At 40.9% G+C, this 18757-nt stretch overlaps 1 protein-coding gene across 1 annotated transcript; it reads left to right on the forward strand.

Moving 5' to 3' along the window:
- Positions 1 to 753: 753 nt before the first annotated feature.
- On the forward strand, positions 754 to 7280 carry LOC134304488 (DNA ligase 1-like). The gene is made up of 3 exons (XM_062990013.1): positions 754 to 842; positions 2331 to 2399; positions 3756 to 7280. Exon 3 carries the CDS (start codon positions 5260 to 5262, stop codon positions 6307 to 6309), a length of 1050 nt encoding a protein of 349 aa, XP_062846083.1. The 5' UTR covers positions 754 to 842; positions 2331 to 2399; positions 3756 to 5259; the 3' UTR covers positions 6310 to 7280.
- The last annotated feature ends 11477 nt before the right edge of the window (positions 7281 to 18757 follow it).

Raw genomic sequence — 18757 nt, forward strand, 5'->3', positions numbered from 1 at the left:
GCTTTTGAACTTAGCGCTGATAACAATCCGGACAGTCCTTTTCCTCTTTGGCCCGGACGACACGACGTCCATGACTTCCAAAAGCAATTTGAAATGTGGACTCGTCAGACCACAGGACACTTTTCCACTTTGCGTCGGTCCATCTCAGATGAGCTCGGGCCCAGAGAAGCCGGCGGCGTTTCTGGGTGTTGTTGATATATGGCTTTGGCTTTGCATGGTAGAGTTGTAACTTGCACTTGTAGATGGAGCGACGAACTGTGTTCACTGACGATGTTTTTCTGAAGTGTTCCTGATCCCATGTGGTAATATCCATTACAGAATGATGTCGGTTTTTAATGCAGTGCCGCCTGAGGGATCGAAGGTCACGGGCATTCAATGTTGGTTTTCGGCCTTGCCGCTTACTCGCACAGATTTATCCAGATTCTCTGAATATTTTGATGATATTATGGACTGTAGATGATGAAATCCCTAAATTCCTTGCAATTGCACGTTGAGAAATGTTGTTCTTAAACTGTTGGACTATTTGCTCACGCAGTTTTTTGAGCATTCCTATAACAGCTATAACAGCTGTCTATAACAGTCACCGGTATTGTTGAGCTGTTTTTGTTTAATTGTATTAAGTGTTTTAGAGCTAAGCAACACATTTGATCAATTCAAGCAGCTAACCAAAACCGTGCTGCCTAATGAAATGAATTGCTCCCTTGTACAACATGAGATGATTCCTCCTCAGTTCCCGCCGGAACTTTCTTCTAACCGAAATTTCTTTTTCTGCTGCTAAGTGCTGACCACAAACTACTGAAATGGAGAAACCCTGGATGATATTTCCACCGCAGCACTTACAGGTGAGCTAATAACTTCTATTTTCTGTTTGAATGTTGAGTTTTGTGGGCCAGTATTGTGCTTGTTCAGAATCTTGTCTAGGTTCATTTAAGTTAGAATTTACCTGATTAACTTAGCTAGCTAGCTTAACTTTAAAGTCAGCATTTATTTTTCTTAATTGTTTTCAGGTTTGATAACCAAGTGTAGTCGGACCATAGAAGATACATTTAAAATTAAAATTGCGAGCGGTAACACTGAATGCTTGGATAATGCAATTTATTAGGTAACAGATCTGCTCTTTACAGTAGGTCCGTATGTAGTGTCTCAAATCACTCCCTGTTCCCTATATAGTGCACTACTTCACTGTTTGGGGTGGAAGCGCTAACATGTCATGTCCTACGAAGTGCACTACATAGGGAAGGGGGAGTGATTTGGGACGAAGCCTCACAGAGTAAACATGAGTGCTTCTCTCTGTAAGAGGAAAAAACAACGAAGTTTCATTTAGGAGATTAATTTTAGATTATGGGTTTATTAGATGCGTTTTGGAGGAATATGTTACTTAAATGTTTGTTAGAAACTTTGTTTAAGAGCGTGTTAAAAAACACAAACAGACGAAACTGTTAGCTTGATGCTACAATACATTCTCATTAAAGTTAGAAATTTGCATTATGTTTGCAATAAAAACTTGATGAAATAAAAGTGATTTAAAATAATTTCTGGATTAAATACTGCTTTATTAGTAAATTATTACTAATAATTATTACTAATTATAGTATCGAGTCTATATCTGACTTTTGTGCATGGAAACTGAATTTTTAATGCTTATGTCATGATTAAAATGCTTTAATTTTCATATTTTCTGACGGTTTTAAGGCATTTAGTGTGGTGCCAAAACCTATATGTATTATTGCTTATTTTTAAGAAGTCTTACTAAGTAACATTTGCGTACCCCATTGGCAGATTTTCTTTTTGCTTAATATAAGCATTTACATCTCATTTCAATATTTCTTTTGCTGTTTTTATAGATAATTTTTTTTAGTGTTAATTATAACAATGTGAGGGTTTTTAAATTGTTCATTTCTTATTTTGAGAACTATTTTCTGGAGTTGATCTTAATTTAAACTTTACAGTGTTAATTTAAGAACATTTTTAAGCCATTTTAGCTAAAAATATGTCCAAGAATTCTAATTTCAAGAATTTTTTTTACCAAATAAGGTTTTATGAAAATGCTTAAAACAAGATTAATATGCTAGTTTAGCTGATTATGCTAGTTTTTGGATTATTAATATGACATTAGAGCAAATGAGTTTTACTCAAATCTAGCCATAATGCCTTAAATCAAGTAATTTCCTACTAATTTTAAGATTATAAGATAATTTATAGCACAAGATCTTTTTCCTTGTTTTAAGAAATCTTGCTAAGATAATTTTTCTCACTATACTGGCAGATAATTTTACTTGATTTAAGCACCTTCTGTCTTGATTTGTTTTTATTTTTCTTGTTTTCTGAAGGTGATTTTTTGCAGTGTATGGCACAACAGCAGGGAGAACAACAAAAACAACTTGCCCAAGTGATCGAAGGTATGAAGTTCTTAGAATTTGCCAGTTTCTACTGTCGTTTTATCCCTAATTTTAGTAGCTTGGCAGCTCCCCGGACACTTCTTACGGGCGCTACTAAAAATCTTACGGGCGCTACTAAAAATCCCGTATGGTATTGTGAAGCCGAACAGGCTTTCCTGAGCCTCAAACAGGCTTTCACCTCAGCTCCTATACTCGCACATCCCAATCCTAGTCAACCTTTTCTAGTAGAGGTGGATGCAGTTCTCTCACAAAGGCAAGGTAATCCCCCGAAATTACATCCCATAGCATTTTATTCACATAAACTTACACCCACAGAACAAAATTATGGGATCGGAGATGGAGAAACTTCTGGCCATGAAATTAGCATTCGAAGAATGGAGACATTGGCTAGAGGGAGCTAATCATCCATTTTTAGTCCTTACAGATCATAAAAATTTGGAATACTTGCAATCAGCAAAACGACTAGATCCTCGCCAAGCTCGTTGGTCCTTATTTTTTTCTCGCTTTCAGTTTCATACACACCAGGTTCTCGAATGTATGTTGATGAAACATCTCATAGCTCTTCATCTGAAACTATACTCCGACCTGGTGTGGTAGTGTCTTCTATTCGTTGGGAAATCGACGATGAAATTGAAGGAATGTTAAAAGAGATTGAAATACCTGCTCAATGCCCACCTAATCAGCTGTATGTTCCTAGTCCGTATCGTGATCGACTTATTGTCTGGGCCCATTCATCTATCTCATCTGGTCACCCTGGTGAGACTCGTACCCAACAACTTCTAGCTAATAGATACTGGTGGGAGAATATGTTTAGTGATATACAGTACATAGGTTCGTATCATCTTGTTCTGTCTGTTCGCAATCTACGACGCCTAAAACACTGCCCGTTGGGAAATTGGTACCATTACCGTTTCCAGCACGTCCGTGGTCTCATTTAGCTATTGACCTTATTACTGACCTCCCACCTTCTCAGTCATATACTACTATTCTCACAATCATTGACAGATTTTCACGAGGGGTGAGGTTTTTACCTTTTCCATCCTTATCCACTGCTTTTCAGACTGCTGAAGCCTTGTTCAATTATGTTTTCCTGAGGAGATTCTGTCAGATAGAGGGTCCCAATTCACGTCCCAAGTTTGGTCGGCCTTCTTTGAACAATTAGGTGTTTCGATTAGTCTGACTTCAGGTTATCATCCCGAGTCCAATGGACAGTGTGAAAGGATGAATCAAGAACTGGGTACATTTCTGAGACTGTATTGTTTTGAGAATCCGAGAGACTGGGCCCGTTTTCTTCCATGGACTGAGATTGCTCAGAACTCTCTAACTAGTTCTACCACAGGGATGACTCCTTTTCAGTGTTTTCTAGAGTATCAACCTCCTGTAATGCCTTGATGTGGAACTACATCGGATGTACCCGCTGTGGATGACTGGATGAGGCGTAGTGAGGAGGTATGGGAGCAGACGCATCAACGCATAGAAACCGTATTGCAACGGCAAAAGAATCAAGCAGATCGCCATCGAGGAAATACTCCCACCTATCAACCAGGAGACCGGGTGTGGCTGTCAACACGAGACTTCAGGATCTCAGAGGGGAGTAAAAAATTATCACCCAAATACATTGGTCCATATAAAATTTTAAAACGTATTAATGATGTCACATATAAATGGGATTTACCTGGGCATTCTCGTATGTCAAATTCTTTTCATGTATCTCTCCTGAAACCGGTTGTCACAGGTCCACTGAACGAGACCATGTCTGGTGAGACTCCTCCACCTCCGGTGATTGTTGATGGGACACCTGTTTATGCTGTCCATCGGTTGCTGGATTCGAGACGACGTGGGGCCAGTCTGCAATACCTGGGTAACGCGAGTGACGTCTTATAACCAAATGACGTCACGATGCGGACCGGTTGGTATTGTGACGTCACTGGAGAGAGAGTATAAATACAGGCGCTTCACTTCAGCAGGTCAGAGCTCGGTGTGAGATTCTACTCAGCGCTTCTACTGCAGCTAATACAGGTGACGGGACCAACAGGACCGGGTACGAGCGCACTGGAAATCATGGAGCCTGACTGGGGACAGCACCTGAACTACTGGGCTCAAAAGCAGCTGAGAAAAGAGAGAGATGTGATGGACATGATTGTTATTGAGATCGAGGAATTGGAAAGCCAGATGCAGGAGACTGGTGAAGATAGAGGACAGGGTCAGTGCAAGCTGGACATCATCGAGACTGACAGGGGAGACGACATGAAAAACATGACAAAAGAAATTGAGGACATGGAAAGCAGAATACAAGAGTTTAATAAAGACATAGGACAGGGTCAGTGCACACTGGACATCATCGATGAGTCCAAGATTAACTGGGGAGAGAGCACGACTTGTGGGCTTCTAGAGAAATATATGATGGAAATGATGACAGAAAAAATTGAGGATATGAAAAACAAGATACAAGAGTTTAATAAAGTCATAGGAGAGGGTCAGTGCAGACTAGAAATGATTAATGAGACCAAGATTGATAGGGTAGAGCGCACGACTCTTGGGCCTCTGAAGCAAATGCAAAAAGACAGAGATGTGATGGAAATGATAATGATAGAGATTGAGGATTTGGAAAGCCAGATACAAGAGTCTGATGAAAACACAGGACAGAGTCAAGGCACACTGGACATCATCGATGAGACCAAGATTGATAGGGTAGAGCACTCGGACTACTGGGGTCAAAAGCAGCTGCAAAAAGAGAGCGATATGAAGGGTCAGTGGAAACCTGAAATCATCAATAAGAATAAGATGAACTGGGGAGAGAGCACGACTTGTGGGCTTCCAGAGAGAGATATGATGGAAATAATGAGAAGATATTGAGGATATGGAAAACACAATGCAGGTGTATAATAAGGACATAGGGCAGGGTCAGTGCACACTGGACATCATAGATGAGACCAAAATAAACTGGGGAGAGCACATGACTTGTGGGCCTCTGAAGCAGCAGAACAAGAACAGAATGATAAAAATGATGAGGAAAGAGAATAAGGATTTGGTAAGAAAGATCCAAGAGCTTGAAACTGAAAAAAAGGAATTAGAAGAGCTGATGAGCATTGAGAGGAAGAGGGACAAGGCTATGAGAAAAACCCTGAGAAAGGGGATGGACCCAGCTATTAAAGAAGCTGAAAAAGAGGAAGAGAATAAGCAGCGTGATCAGTTCCTGCTAATCAAATCATTAAGATCAAAGATTGAGAAGCTCACCGCCTGTCACAGTCCAGACCCAAAACCAGAGTCCCAGATGAAAATTACAAAGAAGCTGGGACCAGTCTGGACTCGGATGGTGGGTGAAAAAATAAAGGCAGAGAAGAAAAACCAAGAGCTGCTTAAACAGGTCAATGATCTCCAAGCTGCAGCACAACTGCGTAAAGAAAAGCAAAGCCAGACAGAAACGGAGCTACAAAGCAGGTTAGAATCGGGGCGACTGGAGAACAAGTCAAAGAGGAGAGCAGAGCAGCGGGCGACAGAGCCGACACCCAAAAAGAAGGAGACTGAGGGAGGAAATAAGAAGAAGTCGTGGTTCCTCAATCTAATCCATAAAAAAGAGAAGAAATGGTCAGAGAAGAAAAAGAACCTGGAGCTAAACAGGGAGATGGAGAGATCCTATCTAGAGCTGCAGCTTCAAACTAATGAAGAGCTGCATGTCTCCATGATGGTGAACCAGGCTGCTCTGAAGCAGAAGATGCTCCAGGAGCTGAAACAAAAACAGCTAAGGAACATGAGTGAGACAGAAATGAAAGAAAGAAAGAAGCAGGAGGAGAAAGAGTGGAAGGAAATAGAGAAGGAGTGTAAGAAAGCAGAGAAAAAGAAGGAGGCTCAGAATGAGAGGAAAACTAAAAAGTGGTGGAAGATAAGATGGTTCACCAAGAAGCTTTAAATTAAAAGAAATGTTGCTCCACATGTTGGGAAACGTGGAGCTAAAAAATTGGCAACAATTCTGCACAAAAGTGATGAAGTGGTCACAACACTGTGCAAAAGTGCTCGGGGAAACATTCATGTGCAACAATTGTGTGCAAAAAAAATTAAATATTGGACCTCAGAGCACAAAGTAGTGGAGTGGTCACTCTGCTATTGGCCACAGAGAACAAAAATAATTAAAATGTTGTGAGCAAAGATAAAATTTGGTCGCCATAGTGGCGGGGTGGTGGAGTGGTCACACTGACCCGGGACCTAAATTATTAAAAACATCCATTTTACCACAATTGTGTACAGAAAAATAAAATATTGGCCCCCAGAGTACATAGTGGTGGAGTGGTCACTTTGCTCTGGCCAAAAAAACTAAACTAAACAAAACATAAATATAAAATAATAGATAAATATCGGTCGCCATAGTGGCGGGGTGGTGGAGTGGTCACACTGACCCGGGACCTACATTCTTAAAAACATAAAGTAACAACAATCATCAGTTTGTGTGCAGAATAAAAGACTATAAATATTGTTTCATTTTAATTCATTTAAATGCTTCTCCAGGTCACCTGAGGGGGATGGAGGTTCCTGTCGAGTCTGGTTCCTCTCAAAGTTCCTTCCTGTAATTTTAGGAGAGTTTTTCTCTGCCACTGTCGCCCTCGGCAGATCAACAGGGGTGGTGGAGATATCCCACTGACCTGAAATAAATAAATACTTCATTTAGTTTAGTAGAAATCGAGTGTATAAACAGTACTGGTCCCCATAGTGGGTGGCGGGGGTTTGGTCACATTGATAAAACTGTAACCACACTGTAGACTGTAGACACAGTAGGACCAGTTTGGTGTAGAAACTCCAGTGACCTGCAGTGACCCTGATCCCTTCATTAAAACCTGGTTATGATTGAGGCATTAAAGAAAATGTTTTAATAAAATGTTAAAAATGCATCGACTTCGTGTTGTGGATTTTTTACAGACTGCGTGTGTGTGTGTGTGTGTGTGTGTGTGTGTGTGTGTGTGTGTGTTGTAAATATGAACCCTATTCCTTTACACACACATAAATTCCTTACATGTCCAGTACACAAGTGAAACAATTGGTGTATACAGTACCTGAAGTCCATACTTGAGTAAAAGTATCTTTTAAATTTACTCTGATAGAAGTAAAAGTCACCTGTTAGAAGATTACTTGAGTAAAGGTCTAAAAGTATCTGATATTTAATGTACTTAAATATTAAAAGTGATTTTCTGATATTAAATGTACTTAAATATTAAAAGTAGAAGTAAAAGTAAATGCTGTTAGTACAAACGGATTCGGTTATTTTAAAAAAATATAAAGATTGTTCTTTTAAGCCTGAAAACCACCTTAACAATCCACCTATTTTCTTCCTTCCATCTGAACATGATTTGTGCCCATTCATGATTATAATCAGCTATTAAATCATGTAATTATTTAGTTTTTATTTTTACCTTATTACTAGCCCTGTTCACACTTTTTTAAGAATGTGTTGTAGGCTTAAAATTCATGTTTTAGTTTGTTTTATTAGGATTTTAACGTCATGTTAAATGACATTCATGACAGAAATGGTAGTTACTCATCACACAAGGTTCATCAGTTCACAAGGTTATATCGAACACAGTCATGGACAATTTTGTATCTCCAATTCACCTCACTTGCACGTCTTTGGACTGTGGGAGGAAACCGGAGCTCCCGGAGGAAACCCACGCAAACACGGGGAGTAAAATGCATGTAAGATAAGATAAAATAGCCTTTTATTATCCCACGGGGGAAATTTGCAGTGTTACAGCAGCTTTCAAGGATATAAAAATAAAAAATACAAAGTGTGTACACATATGTACACATATATTAAAAAGTAGAAAAGTAAGAATATGTAAATATAAACAGTATTTTTAAGAAAGTTAACCAAATATTGCACAGGTATTAAAATGTATTGCAGATAGTACAGTCGGTACAGCAGGTATTGCACATATTTTAAGAAGTTATTGCACTTCAGAGAATATTAAAAACCATGTGAATTATTGTGATAGAAATGATTATCTGCGTTTGGGGCGGTGCTGGTTGTATAGCCTGACAGCAGAAGGTAGAAAGGAGCTGCGGTATCTGTCGCTGAAGGAGCTGCCCAGTGCTGCCACAGTCTCATGCAGTGGGGGATCGGTGTTCTCCATTAAAGATGAAAGCTTGGCCATCATCCTTCTCTCCCCCACTGCTTCCACTAAGTCCAGGGTGCAGCCCAGGACAGAACTCGCCTTTCTGATCAGTTTGTCCAGTTTCTTCCTGTCTGCTGCTGTCATGATGCTGCCCCAGCAGATAACACCATAGAAAATGGCTGATGCCACCACCGAGTCATAAAAAGAGCTGAGAAGGGCCCCCTGTATTCCAAAAGACCGGAGTTAAGATAGGAGTTAACGATCTCCATATTCCGTCCCTGGATGCTCACCGGTTTCAGTGGATGTGGTTTAGACCTTCAAAAGTCCACCAGCAGCTTTTTTGTCTTGCTGGTGTTGATCTCGAGGTAATTCTGTCCACACCAGTCTACAAAGTTCTTTGTGAGTTCCCTATACTCGCTGTCTTCTCCATCCAGGATGTAGCCAACAACAGCCGAGTCATCGGAGATCCTCTGAAGGTGACAGGTTGTTGTATTGTAGGTGAAGTCCGAGGTGTAGAGGGTGAAGAGGAATGGGGCCAGGACTGTCCCTTGTGGAGCACCAGTGCTGCAGAGGATTGTGTCCGAAACGCAGTCCTTAAGCTGCACATACTGTGGTCTGTTTGTTAAATAGTCCATTGTCCATGTGGTGAGTTGATGATCCACCGCAGCACTCTCCATCTTGTTCCTCAGTATAGTGGGCCTGATGGTGTTGAATGCACTAGATAGGTCAAAGAACATGATCCTCACAGTGCTTCCTGCCCTGTCGACATGAGAGAGGGATCTTCGAAGAAGGTAGATGATTGGATCATCCACCCCAATGCCTGGCTGGTAGGCAAACTGTAACAGATTCATCACTGGTTTAACCAGTGGGCGGAGATAGTCCAGAACAAGTCGCTCCATGTCCTTCATCAGATGAGAGGTCAGTGCCACTGGTCTATATCCATTTAACTCAATGGGATGTGCAGTCTTGTTTCAGGCTTAGGTTAAAGATGACCTGGACTATCCCACACAGCTGGTCTGCACAGTGTCTCAGAAGCCCGGGGTGGATGCCATCAGGGCCTGCAGCCTTCCTCACCTTCATTTTCCTCAGTTCCCTCCTCACTTGATCTCTGGTGAACGATAGAGAGCAGGCTTGGGTGCTGGGTGTTGAAAGTGGAGGTGTAAAGCATCAAACTGTGGTGGGTGAAGGTTGCAGTGAAGATGGACAAAGGAGTTGGGAGTTGGGTGTTGTATGTGTATGTATTGAAATGAAGTTGACCAGACGAAACATAAAATATTTTGGGTTTATATAAGATGAAATAAGAGTCGATGTAAATGTAAGAAACACTGCGTTTGCATTTTTTATACTGTCCCAATTTTTTTGGAGCTAGAAATATTGGTAACAATACTTTCACAACATGCAAATCAGTAATAAGCTAGTTTTTTTTTAAGCTATACTGGGAGTGACCACCCCTCCCATAACCCCAGACCACACCTCACACCACACCCTCCACCCTCACACACAAACGCTGGGATTTTAAGAATAAAAAATAGTCTATTAAAGCAATATTGTGATTCTTGGTCTTCACTAGAGTCGATTAGCTGAGACATTTTACATTAACATTTACATTTTCAGCATTTAGCAGACACTTTTATCCAAAGCGACTTACACAATGAGCTGAACATGATGAGCAATTGAGGGTTAAGAGCCTTGCTCAGGGACCCAACAGTGGCAACTTGGTGGTGGCAGGGCTTGAACCGGCAACCTTCTGTTTACTAGTCCAGTACCTTAACCACTGAGCTATCACTGGCCCCAACTATATAGTGCTACATTTGTAGAACCGCTCAGCTGGTGCAGTTATTTGCTGGGTTTGTATATTTTATAATTATTTAAAATTGTTTTTCTTTTAAATTAATACATTTGATGATGAACTCTATCTATGTATTTTCAGACATGTTGACTAATGACACTGTGTGGTTTTATGTCATTTGACCTGTCGGCTATTTAGATATTTTCAATTTTTTGTTTTATAAAATTGACTAAAGTTGTACAATAAACTATTTGTTGCCTTTTACTGGTTATGTAAGTAAAACTTTTTCAGTGCTAACAAACTTTGGTTGGACTATTATTGATTTATTGATTTATTAGGATTTTAACGTTATGTTTTACACTGTGGTTACATTCATGACAGGAACGGTAGTTACTGGTTACCCATGATCCATCATTTCACAAGGATATATCGAACACAGTCATGGACAATTTTGTATCTCCGGTTCACCTCACTTGCACGTCTTTGGACTGTGGGAGGAAACCGGAGCTCCCGGAGGAAACCCACACAGTCACGGGGAGAACATGCAAACTCCACACAGAAAGGACCCGGATTGCTTCACCTAGGGGTCGAACCCAGGACCTTCTTGCTATGAGGCGACAGCGCTACCCAGCCACCGTAAAAATATTTCTTGTTCAGAACATTATCAAAATCTCAAATCTCTTTATTCTTTATCATTATATATTAGGATCTATTTTATAACACTCCACGTTATCATGGCGTTCAGGCTTTCCTTTAAATTCCCATTGTAACTTGGAATGAATAATCTTGTTGTACTGGGTACAAATTCATCATCAAGCTTTAACACTAACACTTTCCTTACTGACCTTAACTGCAGTAGATTTGTTTACAAGTTGATCATAAAAAATCTTCAGTGTCTATCAGGAATTTGGATTCAATTTCTTTTTATGTGTTAAGAGAAAAATAAAGCATGTACATTCCATCACTGACGTAAACCTTGTAGTGATGTGTGAATGTGTGAGTTTGCTAAAACACTAATGTAATCTAATGTAACTTTGTTTTGATTAATAAACTAAATAACACAATATAATTTTAATCTTTACTATATCTTTATCTTTATATATATATATCTTTATGCATTCCCCCCCCCCCTTATTCTCCCTTTTATGAATACATAATAAGGTCCACTTCCTAAATGCAATTCAAAATGAATGTTTGATAAATTAAAGATGATAATACGTGATTAAAATTGTGTATTTATTGCTTTATTTTAAGAAATATGCATTTCTGTATCTACCACCCCAGCAGTTCCTGTGTATCCACCAGGGGGAGCCACCCTACAGCCTGAACAACACTTGTGGAGCTCAATATAAGACATGCAGGAATATGTGGAACCCTTGGTGTGCGACCACTTTTCAGACAGGAGAGTGGGGGGCATTATGGGTAGTTAGATTCACAGATTTTCTATTTAAAAGAAATAGCAGGAGCACTAAAATGAACGTGGGAGATTTTCCTATTATCACTTGGGCATCAGGATCTCCTCAATTCCAGGTTCTGATGTGCTTTATTAGATCTTAATTAATATTGCTAATTAAAATCCTGATCCTCTGATTTATTTGTTGCATGAAACAGTGTTTGAAAGGTATCGAGCCCTGACACATATTAAAACCTCATCAGAAATAACACAAATGAGGGGAATATTAATAAAGAGAATGATGAGCTGATTTCTCCCACAGTTTAAACATGAGGAAGCAGAAGCAGCTGCACAAACAAGATCATAAACAAATCAGTGCAGAATATTTCTGGAGTAAAGATAATCTAATATATTTATAGTGAGATGTGCTTCATACTGAACCAGGAGTTTATATGATGTCTTAAACACACTTGACTGTATTAATAATAAAAAGCATTAAAGTAAACGCATCAGCTTTATAAGTTCTGTTCCTTTAATATATAATGAAAGTGAAGGTGAGTGCGTGTGGGCGGGGCGCGGGAGGGAGGGGGCCAACGCGAGTGACGTCTTATAACCAAGTGACGTCACGATGCGGACCGGTTGGTATTGTGACGTCACTGGAGAGAGAGTATAAATACAGGCGCTTCACTTCAGCAGGTCAGAGCTCGGTGTGAGATTCTACTCAGCGCTTCTACTGCAGCTAATACAGGTGACGGGACCAACAGGACCGGGTACGAGCGCACTGGAAATCATGGAGCCTGACTGGGGAGAGCACCTGAACTACTGGGCTCAAAAGCAGCTGAGAAAAGAGAGGGATGTGATGGACATGATTGTTATTGAGATTGAGGAACTGGAAAGCCAGATGCAGGAGACTGGTGAAGATAGAGGACAGGGTCAGTGCATCCAGACTGACAGGGGAGAGAACCTGGAAAATTGGCCAAAAGAAATTGAGGACATGGAAAACACCATGCAAGTGTTTAATAAGGACATAGGGCAGGGTCAGTGCACACTGGACATCATAGATGAGTCCAAGATTAACTGGGGTGAGAGCACGACTTGTGGGCTAATGTCAGAAAAAATAGAGGATATGGAAAAAAAGATACAGGACTATAATGAAGACATAGGACAGGGACTGTGCACAGTGGACATCATTGATGAGACCAAGATAAACTGGGGAGAGCACATGACTTGTGGGCCTCCGAAGCAGCAGAACAAGCGCAGACTGATAAAAATGATGAGGAACGAGAATAAGGATTTGGCCAGAAAGATCCAAGAGCTTGAAACTGAAAAAGAGGAATTAGTAGAGCTGATGGGCATTGAGAGGAAGAGGGACAAGGCTATGAGAAAAACCCTGAGAAAGGGGATGGACCCAGCTATTAAAGAAGCTGAGAAAGAGGAAGAGAAGAAGCAGCGTGATCAGTTCCTGCTAATTAAATCATTAAGATCAAAGATTGAGAAGCTCACCGCCTGTCACAGTCCAGACCCAAAACCAGAGTCCCAGATAAAAATTACAAAGAAGCTGGGACCAGTCTGGACTTGGATGGTGGGTGAAAAAATAAAAGCAGAAAAGAAAAACCAAGAGCTGCTTCAACAAATCAATGATCCCCAAGTGACCGCACAACTACAAAAAGAAAAGCAAGGCCAGACAGAAACGGAGAATGAGACTGAGGGAGGGAATAGAAACAGAGGAAATGGTCAGAGAAGAAAAAGAACCTGGAGCTAAACAGGGAGATGGAGAGATCCTATCTAGAGCTGCAGCTTCAAACTAATGAAGAGCTGCATGTCTCCATGATGGTGAACCAGGCTGCTCTGAAGCAGAAGATGCTCCAGGAGCTGAAGCAAAAACAGCTAAGGGACATGAGTGAGACAGAAATGAAAGAAAGAAAGAAGCAGGAGGAGAAAGAGTGGAAGGAAATAGAGAAGGAGTGTAAGAAAGCAGAGAAAAAGAAGGAGGCTCAGAATGAGAGGAAAACTAAAAAGTGGTGGAAGATAAGATGGTTCACCAAGAAGCTTTAAATTAAAAGAAATGTTGCTCCACATATTGGGAGACGTGGAGCTAAAAAATTGGCAACAATTCTGCACAAAAGTTTTGAAGTGGTCACAACACTGTGCAAAAGTGCTCGGGGAAACATTCATGTGCAACAATTGTGTGCAAAAATTTTTTAATATTGACCCCCAGAGCACAAAGTAGTGGAGTGGTCACTCTGCTATTGGCCACAGAGCACAAAAATAATTAAAATGTTGTGTACAAAGATAAAATTTGGTCGCCATAGTGGCGGGGTGGTGGAGTGGTCACATTGACCCGGGACCTAAATTATTAAAAACATAAAGTAACAACAATCATCAGTTTGTGACAACAGTGTGCAGAATAAAAGACTATAAATATTGTTTCATTTTAATTCATTTAAATGCTTCTCCAGGCCACCTGAGGAGGATGGAGGTTCCTGTCGAGTCTGGTTCCTCTCAAAGTTCCTTCCTGTAATTTTAGGAGAGTTTTTCTCTGCCACTGTCGCCCTCGGCAGATCAACAGGGGTGGTGGAGAAATCCCACTGACCTGAAATAAATAAATCGAGTGTATAAACAGTACTGGTCCCCATAGTGGGGGGTGGAGGAGTGGTCACATTGACCCGGGACAGTAAAAATACAAAATATAACCTTAATAAGGTTGTAACCACACTCGATGCTAAAAGCTTTATAATAATAATAAAATGATTCTAACTGTGTTGAAACAGTTTCCAGCGTGATTGTTCACACAGGGACGTCCATGTAGACACAGTAGGACCAGTTTGGTGTAGAAACTCCAGTGACCTGCAGTGACCCTGATCCCTTCATTGAACCCTGGTTATGATTGAGGCATTAAAGAAAATGTTTTAATAAAATGTTAAAAATGCATCGACTTCGTGTTGTGGATTTTTTACAGACTGCATGTGTGTGTGTGTGTGTGTGATGTAGATATGAACCCTATTCCTTCACACACACATAAATTCCTTACACGTCCAGTACACCAGTGAAACACTGTACACACACACACATGTACAACAGCTACACAAGCATCGAAACTGGACCACAGAGCGATGGAAGTAGGTGGTCTGGTCTGATGGATCAGGTTTTCTTTTATACATCACGTGGATGGTCGAGTGTGTGTGGTCGCTTACCTTGATGTTAGAAGCAGAAAAAATGGGCGAGTGTAAGAATCTGAGTGAGTTTGACGAGGGACAGATTGTGATGGCTAGACGACTGGGTCAGAGCATCTCCAAGACTGCAGCTCTTGTGGGGTGTTCCCGGTCTGCAGTGGTCAGTATCTATCAAAAGTGGTCCAAGGAAGGTCCAAGGCTCACTGGTGCACTTGGGGGCTGACAGACGAGCTACTGTAGCTCAAACTGCTGAATAAGTTCATGCTGGTTCTGATAGAAAGGTGTAAGATTCCATGACTTGATGGGTCAGGGCTGTTTTGCCAGCAAAAAAAGGGACCAACACAATATTAAGACTTGGGCTGTAAATGATGATATTTCTCAAGTCCATAAAAATCTGAATCAGAATATTTTATTGATCCCAGAGGGAAATTGCAGTTTTTTACAGTAATGTCACACATTAAGGGAGGAATTATAGAGTTTGATGGCCACAGGTAGAAAAGACTTCCTGTGGCGCTCTGTGGTGCATTTTGGGAGAATGAGTCTTGCACTGAATGTGCTCCTGTGTCTCATCACTGTGTTATAAAGTGGGTGGGAGCCATTGTTCATGATAACCTGCAGCTTAGACAGCGTCCTCCTCTCCGACACTGCCTTCAGAGAGTCCAGCTCCACACCAACAACATCACCGGCCTTGCGGATCAATTTGTTGAGTCTGTTGGCATCTGCCACCCTCAGCCTGCTTCCCCAGCATGCAACAGCATAGAGGATAGCACTCGCTACCACAGACTCATAGAAGATCTTGAGCATAGTCCGGCAGATGTTGAAGGACCTCAGGCGCCTCAAAAAATAGAGCCGACTTTGGCCCTTCCTGTATAGGGCATCAGTGTTCTTGCAAAAATGCAAGTACAAAGAAGAGAACAGATTGAGGAAACAACCAATAGCAGATCGGTTGCTGCACAAGTTTGTGTTAGTCGTCCTCTAGTCCTTCATCAGTGCAAAAAATGATTTTTATTCATAACTTTAATAGCATTGAAAGTATTCAGCATATTAATAACTTCAATAGCTTTTAAAATATTCATCAAATTTCTCCACAAGTTGTATTTTATTGAGTGTAACCCACATTACATACTACAACTCTTAAACTGACACTTTTACCCTTTATTACATAATAAAAAACTGTTTTTTTTTTATTAATAACTTCAATAGCTTTTAAAATATGCATCAAATTACTCCAAAACAAGTTGTATTTTATCAAGTCAGTCAGAGTCAGAGTCAGAGAGAGTCAGAGAGGTTTTATTGTCATTTCAGCTACATACAAGTACATATTGAAACGAAACAGCGTTCCTCTAGGATCACGGTGTAACACGGTACAAAAAGTGCAAGACAATACAAAACACTGTAAATACAACAATAAATAAAAAAAATCCTATAATAAATAACTACAAAAGATATTCCTAATTATCCCTAATCTAAACAAGTAATTAGAAGACAGGACTAAAGACAAGTGTTAGTACATGATGGTGAATAGATGGTACAATGGTTCATGAGGTAGTGACGTTGTACATTAGCAGCGTAAGATTGGCAATGCCGATAAGGTGCCTAAAAAGTAAATAAGGTGCAAAAATACAAGTAAGGTGCAGAAATTACTTGTGCAGTTCCAGGAGGTGTGCAAAAAATGCAAGTAACATAGTCAATACAGTTCAGTGTGTGGCAGCAGAAAATTTCCGGAGGAAATTGTTATAGTACTGAATTGAGGAGTCTGATTGCCTGAGGGATAAAACTGTTACACAGTCTGGTTGTGTTAGTCCGGATGCTGCGGTATCGTCTCCCAGACGGGAGCAGAGTAAAAAGTCCATGTGATGGATGGGTTGGATCGTCCACAATGCTGAGAGCTTTGCGGATGCAGCGGGTGTTAAAAATGTCCGTGAGAGATGGAAGAGCGACCCCGATGATCTTTTCAGCTGTCCTCACTACTCGCTGGAGAGTCCTGCGGTCCGACGCAGTACAATTTCCGAACCAGACAGTGATGCAGCCGCTCAGGATGCTCTCGATTGTTCCTCTGTAGAACGTGGTGAGAATGGGGGGTAGCAGATGAGCTTTCCTCAGTCTTCTCAAAAAGTAGAGACGCTGCTGGGCTTTCTTGGTGATAGAACTGGTGTTGAGGGTCCAGGTGAGATTCTCCTCCAGATGAACACCGAGAAATTTGGTGCTCTTGACGATCTCAACAGATGAGCCGTCGATGTGCAGTGGGGAGTGGTCCCTTAGTGTCTTTCTAAAGTCAATGACCATCTCTTTGGTTTTATCCACGTTCAGAGACAGGTTGTTGACTTGGCACCAGTCCGTTAGATGTTGTATCTCCTCTCTGTACGCTGACTCATCGTTGTTGCTGATGAGTCCCACCACAGTTGTGTCGTCTGCAAACTTAACGATGGAATTCGAGCTGTGCATTGCTGTACAGTCGTGCGTAAGCAGAGTAAACAGCAGTGGACTGAGCACACAGCCTTGGGGAGCGCCGGTGCTCAGTGTGGTTTCTTACCGATCCGGACAGACTGAGGTCTCTCAGTCAAGAAATCCAGGATCCAGTTGCAGAGAGAGGTGTTCAGGCCCAGCGTGCTCAGCTTTCCAATTAGATGCTGAGGAATGATGGTGTTGAATGCTGAGCTAAAGTCTATGAACAGCATCCTGACGTAAGTGTTCTTTCTGTCCAGGTGTGTAGAAGCCAGGTGAAGCGTAGTGGATATGGCGTCGTCCGTTGAGCGGTTAGGACGGTACGCAAACTGCAGTGGGTCCATGGTGGGAGGCAGTAGGGTCTTAATATGCCTCATGACTAGTTTCTCGAAGCACTTCATGATGATAGGCGTGAGTGCTACGGGACGATAGTCATTGAAGCATGACACAGATGACTTCTTTGGCACGGGTACGATGGTGGTCATCTTGAGGCACGTTGGAACGATGGCGCTGCTCAGGGAGATGTTGAAGATGTCAGTGAATACATCTGCCAGCTGTTCTGCACATCCTTTGTGTAACCCACATTACATACTACAACTCTTATACTGACACTTTTACCCAGTTTTACATAATAAAAAACATTGACGTAAACCTTTTAGTGATTGAGTTTGCTAAAACACTAATGTAATCAGATCTTAACTTTGTTTTGGTTAGGAAATAGAGAAGGAGTGTAAGAAAGCAGAGAAAAAGAAGGAGGCTCAGAATGAGAGGAAAACTAAAAAGTGGTGGAAGATAAGATGGTTCACCAAGAAGCTTTAAATCAAAAGAAATGTTGCTCCACATATTGGAGCTAAAAAATTGGCAACAATTCTGCACAAAAGTGGTGAAGTGGTCACAAGGTTACCCTTTATTACATAATAAAAAAACATTCCATCACTGACGTAAACCTTTTAGTGATTGAGTTTGCTAAAACACTAATGTAATCAGATCTTAACTTTGTTTTGGTTGATAAACTAAATAACACAATATAATTTTTATCTGTACTATATCCTAAACAATAATGTTAAGTTTTACCACGTGTTAGTTACATTTTTGTATACATAATAAGTTCCACTTTCTGAATGCAATTCAAAATGAATGTTTGATGAATTAAAGATGATAATACGTGATTAAAAGTGTGTATTTATTGCTTTATTTTAAGAAATATGCATTTCTGTATCTACCACCCCAGCAGTTCCTGTGTATCCACCAGGGGGAGCCACCCTACAGTCTGAACAACACTTGTGGAGCTCAATGCTGTTTAAGTTCTTTATAAGACGTGCAGGAATATGTGGAACCCTTGGTGTGCGACCACTTTTCAGACAGGAGAGTGGGGGGCATTATGGGTAGTTAGATTCACAGATTTTCTATTTAAAAGAAATAGCAGGAGCACTAAAATGAACGTGGGAGATTTTCCT

The sequence above is a fragment of the Trichomycterus rosablanca genome, unplaced genomic scaffold (genome assembly GCF_030014385.1).
Source record: "Trichomycterus rosablanca isolate fTriRos1 unplaced genomic scaffold, fTriRos1.hap1 scaffold_100, whole genome shotgun sequence".
NCBI classification, from domain to species: domain Eukaryota; kingdom Metazoa; phylum Chordata; class Actinopteri; order Siluriformes; family Trichomycteridae; genus Trichomycterus; species Trichomycterus rosablanca.

Bases quoted from the DNA above. Each gene is read 5' to 3' on its own strand.
- LOC134304488 (XM_062990013.1), top strand. From the start codon at position 5,260: ATGGAAAACACAATGCAGGTGTATAATAAGGACATAGGGCAGGGTCAG.